General features: G+C 39.1%; 1 protein-coding gene across 1 annotated transcript; it reads right to left on the bottom strand.

Moving 5' to 3' along the window:
* Positions 1-327: 327 nt before the first annotated feature.
* LOC137577997 (uncharacterized) lies at positions 328-3,707 on the bottom strand. Its single transcript, XM_068291623.1, has 3 exons — positions 3,489-3,707; positions 3,295-3,419; positions 328-3,238 (listed from the first exon to the last, which is right to left on the bottom strand). The coding sequence occupies exons 1-3, from the start codon at positions 3,705-3,707 to the stop codon at positions 370-372; spliced, it is 3,213 nt and encodes a 1,070-aa protein (XP_068147724.1). The 3' UTR covers positions 328-369.
* Positions 3,708-7,102: the final 3,395 nt, after the last annotated feature.

Here is a 7,102-nt window from a genome sequence, read left to right as displayed (position 1 = left end):
AATTGTAGGCAATATATTCTACATACATATATATGTATATTTTTGCAAGGATTTTATGATGACAGATATGTGCTCCCCTCATGAGAGAAGGATTCTTAGCTCAGCAATTAGCAAAATAAAATATTGAGGTGATGTAGGCTATATTGTTAGGTTAGGTCAACAATAAAGTAAAATTCTCAAATTAGAAATTTTAAATTGTAAGGTTAGTTGAAGTTTTTGAGAAATTTTGGTTCTTTAGATTGGATTTTATTATGGTTTAAATGCATTTTGTTTAAATATGTTACATAAATAGGCAATAATAACTATAGCTGTATATTTTGGCACGCTTTTCATCCTCTGACACTGTCATCTCCCCATTCTCTGCTCTATCTATTGCTTCTCTGTGGCTTCGGCCTGCTTCAGCGGATTGCCTTTGTCGTCAATCTCCACAGAGGGAACGAGGGGAGGCTTAAAACCATATTCCATATGTAAATTTCGACCAAAGTCGGGACTTCGTTTTAGTGTATGACCATTGCGCCAACGCTGAAATTCGTCAAACTCATTAGAACTTGCGCTGGGAGCTGGCACTGGTCCAATGTAAGATTTCACCATTTGTGTGGGAGCTGCCGCCGCCACAGAGGCTGAGGCCGCAGTAGCCAAGTCTGCGGGCAAAGTGTTGTAAATATAACGAGCTCCCTGCAGCCAGGGTGATCCCGCGGGCGGTGGCGGAGGACGTAGATCAAAACGCATATCGGCCAGACTGAAAGTGGCCACTTTGGGTACATCACCTCGGACTGGGATAGTTGGCGGCTTTTGAAGTGCCTTTGTCGTGGTCTTGGTCGTTGGTGGTGCTGTTTTGGTCTTGGGCAACGACAATTGCGGTAGAAGCTTTTTCAGCATGCGTGTGTAATAGTTTTGCAGTACTTTGGGTGGAATATGACCCACCGAATGAGTTGTCCATGGAGGCAAGGCATTCGGATGGCCAGGGAAATGATGACCATGTGAAATAGGTGGCAAAGGCATGTGAATTGCCACGGGAACATGAATGGGTATGGGCATAGGACGATCTACAAACTTTTCCACAATTTTCTCCACTTTCACAGGTTTCTCCACAATGCGTTCCACCTCCACGGGTACATGCTTCTCAACGATTTTTTCAACCACTGTCTCAACGGGATACGGAACAGGATGCTCCACAATGGTCTCAACAGGATATGGACGATCGACGAAGTGTTCAACGTGAACTGGCACTGGCACTGGTTGGGGCACGGCATAGGGTATGGGTATATGTTTCTCCACAATCTGATGTTTGACAGGATGTTCAACGAGTTTCTCAACAATGTGATGTTTCACTGGATGTTCAACGACTTGATGTTCGACTGGATGATCAATGATCTTCTCCACATGATAATGCTGTGGCACTTGCAGGGCTGGAGGATGAGCTGTCTCTACATTGATATGCTGTTGAGGAGCCGAATGTCCAGACTCCAAATTGATAGTGGCATGGGAGTAGGCTCCCTCTTGGGGGGAACTATCGTATTCCTGTTCAACATTGATGGGATTCTTGGTCAGTGATACATAGTTATGTTGAGGATTGGGTACTGGCAACTCAGGCAAGGCACTCGCCACATATTTTTCAGGAGTCAGATGATTCTGTTGCTGCTCATAGGGCTGATGATAGATTGTCTCATGCTGCTCAACCAAACGACCATCTTTCTCGGTGATTAGTTTGTTGTGTATATTAACCGACTTTTGTACCTCGACAAAGGTATAACCATTTGGCTTGACTAATAGTTGAGTCTCTGGCTCGGAATGAGAGCTCTTGGGTGCTGGAGCATGCTGCAAATGTTGCTGGGATGGTTCCGCTGCCGCCTCCGAGACATACTCATGGGGACTGGGCAAATTGGGTGCCAGAGAGTCTTCTTTTGGCAGTGGTAATGGAGTTGTCTGGGCCGAGTTCAAGGTGACATAAACTAAGCTATGAGGTGAATTTGAAGACGACGGAGCAGAAGTGGGCGAGGGTACTGCTTGAGTGTTTAACTTCGACTGTGGACTACTCTCTTCGCTCGGTTGTTGCTGGAGATGATGACTTAGTTCCCGTTGATAGGCCAACTGGGCGGCAGGTCTAACAAACTGTGCCGAATAGTCACTCTCTTTAGGGGACTGCGAATTATGTTGCAATTGTGGTGGGTGATTATTGACCTCATAGTGAAAACTGGCCACCGCCTTGTTTCCAACACTCTCTCCACTTCCCGTAATGATGGGCTTAAAGCTCTTCAGGAATTGCCTTGAGGGTGCTTCTTGGGCGCTAGGATGACGCTGCTGGAAATGTTGTTCACTATGCAATTGATAGTGATCCAGAGCTAGGGATGGCGCCTTGGCTTTAACCTCCTCCACCTTTTGGCCCTGTGCTTGAGCCTTGGCTAGGGTATCATCATGGATTATGTGAACATTGATTTGCTGCTCTTGAGCTGGTCCATGCTGACTGCTATAACTTTCCACTCCGCCGGTTTTGAAATTGTGCCCACTCGGGGGAAGCAGTCTCTGATGATAGCGTTCATGTTGATGGGATTCGGCTATCTGATTGTCTTCAATCAATTGTCCCTCATCCAAATCGCTTTCATGTTCACCGAGTATAACTATGGGAGCACTCTCTGCTGCCACCAAAGTCTCATTGTCATCTCCATTCTCAGTTGGTCGCAGTAGCAAACTGGGCAGAACTGGTGAGTCGACAGCAGCCCGATTAATGCGCAACAATTCATCTCGCGAAATGTGATTGGTGCCATCTTTAAAGGGAGGTTCCCCTTCTGCACTGCTTATTTGCTCGACAATAATTTCGGTGTGACCGGGACGCAGTTCTCGACGATATTCCTTGGTCACTGTTGTCTGATAGCTATAGTAGGTTTGATTCTTGGGCACTGCAGATGCTGGCGAAGTGGATGGAACTATCGATTCCACTGTGGTCGCTGGCACCACCGCTTTCTCCGCCTCAGTCGTTGTGGCCATCTCTGTGGTGGCCTCTGTGGTAGCGGCATCTTGACCACTGAAGCGAAAGATGTCCGAGAAACCATTGGGAAATAGATTATAGAGCACTTCATTGACTGTTTCTGTGCGGGATTTGGTTAGCTGACGCTGTCGATGCATAGTTTCCACTGGCAATTCATCATTGATATCGAATTGTATATAACCATGACCGTTGGTCGGTAAATTGCTAGACTCTTGCAGGACCGTGGAAACAGTTGGCAAGAACCCTGGAACTCTAAAGAAAAGCATTGAGTAACTGACTTTCTCTCTCTCTTCCTCTAACAAACTTACCCCACAAACTCCTCTTTGTTCTTGCTTCCTGCGTCTTCTTCTTGGTCGCTGTCTCCTTCTACTTCACTGCCATAGTGAAGATCCTCACTGACCTCCAATTCGGAGCTAGCTGCCTGCTCATTAAGCTGTCAAAAAACGTGAATGTACTCTCACTTAGTGCCAATCAAAAATCTTTCAAAATTCGTAAACCTCACCTCCTCGGGACTGCTGTCATTCAAATCATCAGGTTTTACAGTCAGATCGCTTCCTGCACTCATCGGTTGGGTCATTGCCGTTGTCACATTCTGTGGCCTCTCTGTGGTGGTGGGTGGAGGTTGCAAAGGTAAACCGGTAGAAGTGCCACTAGCACTAACTATGCAACAGAGGCCAATGAGTGTTGCTGCCGCAGTTAGCAGTTGATGTTTGGGCCACATGCCAGAGCTGCTATTAAAGAGACAGAGGTTGGTGTGCTTCTTTTTTTTTTTTTTGGTAATGATAATGATGATGATGATGATGATGATGATGAAAATGTGAATAACCCCGAAAGACATTCCAAGCGAAAAAGGCAAAACAAATAAATAAAGTTAACTGAGCGAAAGAAAGAAACAAACTCTAACATTTAACCGACAAAGTTGTCAAGCCTGTTTGGCCCACACTCACTCATTCGGTCTTTGATTTTAACCGATAACTCTTATGATGATTTTTCCTAAGTGGCTTCACTTGTTTGGCCTGGCAATTTTCTTGCAGTTTTCCCTAAAAAAAAAAAAAAAAAAACACATCGAAGCTAAAGCTTAAAACGTTTACCGCTTTCCATGGCTTCGAACGAGTGGTTGAACTTGGCGTTTGGCGCTTGGTGTTTTTGGTATTTGCTTTGGGCTTATGTCATTGCTACTGGCAACGTAATGAATTATTAATTATCTATCCCCCCTCCCCACACACTTTGTTGGAGACCCCCTTCGTTTTTATAGTGCCCAGGTGAGTGCTGCTCACATTTAATTTGGAAAATTGAAATTGATGGCATTTAAAATGGTTCATACGAGGGGTTTTCACATAGTTTGACTAGCTGTGTGTGAATGCTTCTGCTCGTTGTCCGTTGTCCGTTGTTGTTGTTGTTGTTGGTGCTGTTGCATTTTGATAGGCATTAAATATGCATGCCAAAACATATTTCACTTGCAATATTCATGTTCATGGCCTAAACTCTCAAAATTCGCCTCAAGGTGATTTTGCTCTTGTTTTCTAGTTGGCCGTCGAGCAGGTTGGTTATTTATTTTTTTTTTTTTTTTTTTGTCTTTTCTTATTTTTCTTGTAGTTTGGTTTTTCTGGTTTTCATCTCTTCGTTAGTCTCTGTCGAAAGTTGGAAATTGGAGTAAATCATTAACGGAAATTATTTCTAAATTGCATCGACAAATAATATTGAAATCCAATCAATTTTCGGCCTAATCAAAATTGCAAAGAGCACTAAAAGCAAAAAAAAAAAAAGGTTAACTTAATCAGTTTTTCTTCTTTTTTTACTTATTGGAAAAATTATTCAAGTAACTTTCACAATTTTTCAAATTTTGTTTTCTTGCACTCAACGCCAGAGGGGACAAGTGATGATTGTCGAGGAAAATATCAATCCCAATAAAGAGATCGGGTGAATCAAGTTTATTTGGCAAGGGCAAGGGCAAGGGAAAAGGGAAACCGCAGATTAAGAGATTTTTCTTTGCAGGGAAATTGCACATTTGTATAGATTTTATTTAATTTACCATATTCTTTTTTATATAAGATGACCTAAAACCAGATCCCTTAGTCTCTCTTCTCTCAAAAACCTCACTAAAATGCTGCTCTAAGTGCACCTAAATAATCTTATAATCTGTTGAGATCTTTAGCCGCCTTAAATGCAATTTCAAGGAGTTCATACTAATGTAAAGTTATTTTGAATTTGCTTTTTCATTTAATTTAAGTGTCTTATATTTAACCGAATGGAAATGTGCAACTGAATCGTAAATGCATTCTGAAACATTTTGTAATGTCAATTAAGTGATTGATACGGAGGTAAGGCATTCGGTAAATCTACAGGCTAGAAACCCATTATAATGCACGGGCAATCAAACTGCTGGACATCAGCATGCAGATAAGACGTCTGAAAAGAAGTCACCCACTTCATCAGCCATTCAGACCCGAGATGGACTGCTAATTCCACCACCGTTTCATGATTACCTTTCAGAATATTTGCTTATTGTCCATTTAGGATAGAACGCAAATAAAAATAAATTTAGAAATAAAAGATATTCAATGTTTATTTATCTCCTGAGAAGTAAATCCTTGAAACAAATGTTTTTTGTAGGGGAAATAGCAGTCAGTTTTATAATTAATTATTGTTTTCCTCATCATTTTGAAGGAGTCTTAAGGACCTTCCAATGTCGTTTTTTACTGCTTGATAAGATCAAAACATTTTATCGTGGAAAAGAAAGAAAAAATTCCCTTTCTTTCCACATTCAAATTCATTTTTAGAGTTTTTAAATTTTATGTTCTCTAAGGACATTAGAGTTTCCTGCCTGACCCTTAAAACTGAAGCTTTTTGGCCTGATTTCTAATCTCATTAATTAAATCAGTAAATCCTTATTGCAAATTAATGCTGGATTTTAAAAATTAAATGTATTCAAATTCAAATTAAAGTCTCATTATGTCTACGCTAATTTAAGATTATTTGGTGACAATCTGGAAATGTTGTTGCTAAGGAAATAAACCATTTGAAAACCGTTTTAATAGAAATGACTATGGAACTAAATCATATATTTTATAATATATTTTTTATATGTTTTTCCAAATAATATCAGCATATCAACTATTCTAGTAACTGTGTGTGCTCTTGCAATATTAACTAGGATCCTCGAATATTATCTATTGTTAATACTGTAAATGAAAGTAGAAGTCAATAGACATTTAATATAGAATGTTGAGATTACTACAAATAAATCTAAATTCAAAGCAAACTGGAATTCACTTGGTAGAGCAGATCCTGGAAAATGATATTCTATTTTAAATACAAAATTGTCCTAGGTATTTATAGATAATCCATGTGAAATAAGACCTAAACCAAATACATCAATGATAACCAAATGAAGGTATCCAAATTGTTTGATTAATATTGAAACTTAATAAAGAAAACTTCCCATCAATAATTTAACTATTTTTTTAGGGACTCGTAGCTAAAAGTCTTATTAAAAGTATTTAGAACTCTGCAAAATGTTGGATAATCCAATGAAATGTCCTTTCCATAGTCCTATTTAATTCCCATTATTAATTATACATTTAAATCTTAAAAATTTACATTTCAAATGATGATTTAAATAAAATTTAAAAGTTTCATTTTATTGCCATTAATCAAAACAAGAAAAATAAAAACATACTTGATCGATAAGATAAGTTTTGATTTAATGCTTGTGGAATAAGGAAAAATTTAATGCGATTTTATTGGCACTTAATCTCAATTAGCTCACAATTCATTTTTGCATTTGTATTATTAAACATTATTACAATCATTTCGCACTTGTTTGTTAATTTGTTCACTCGTGTTTTTTATACTTTTTCTCTTGTGTGTTGTTGTTGTTGTTGCTGTTGTTGTTATTGTTATTAATTTACCTGCATCCATTAAATGTTGCAAGCGAAAATTAAAGCACTTAATTATTTATATTGATGGGCCACACAATTGAAATGAACTATTAAATCTGTTTTTCTATATAATTAAAACTACCATAAAGATGGCTTTTTTTTTCGCAGTTTATTTTGTTGTGAGGGTTTTTGTAATCCTTTTTTTTTTTTTTGTTTGTTTTTGGTATTATTTGTT

This window comes from Drosophila tropicalis, unplaced genomic scaffold (genome assembly GCF_018151085.1).
Source record: "Drosophila tropicalis isolate 14030-0801.00 unplaced genomic scaffold, ASM1815108v1 contig_593, whole genome shotgun sequence".
Taxonomy (NCBI): domain Eukaryota; kingdom Metazoa; phylum Arthropoda; class Insecta; order Diptera; family Drosophilidae; genus Drosophila; species Drosophila tropicalis.
Note: the sequence above shows the minus strand (reverse complement) of the source record. Positions and strands in the feature narration are given on the sequence as shown.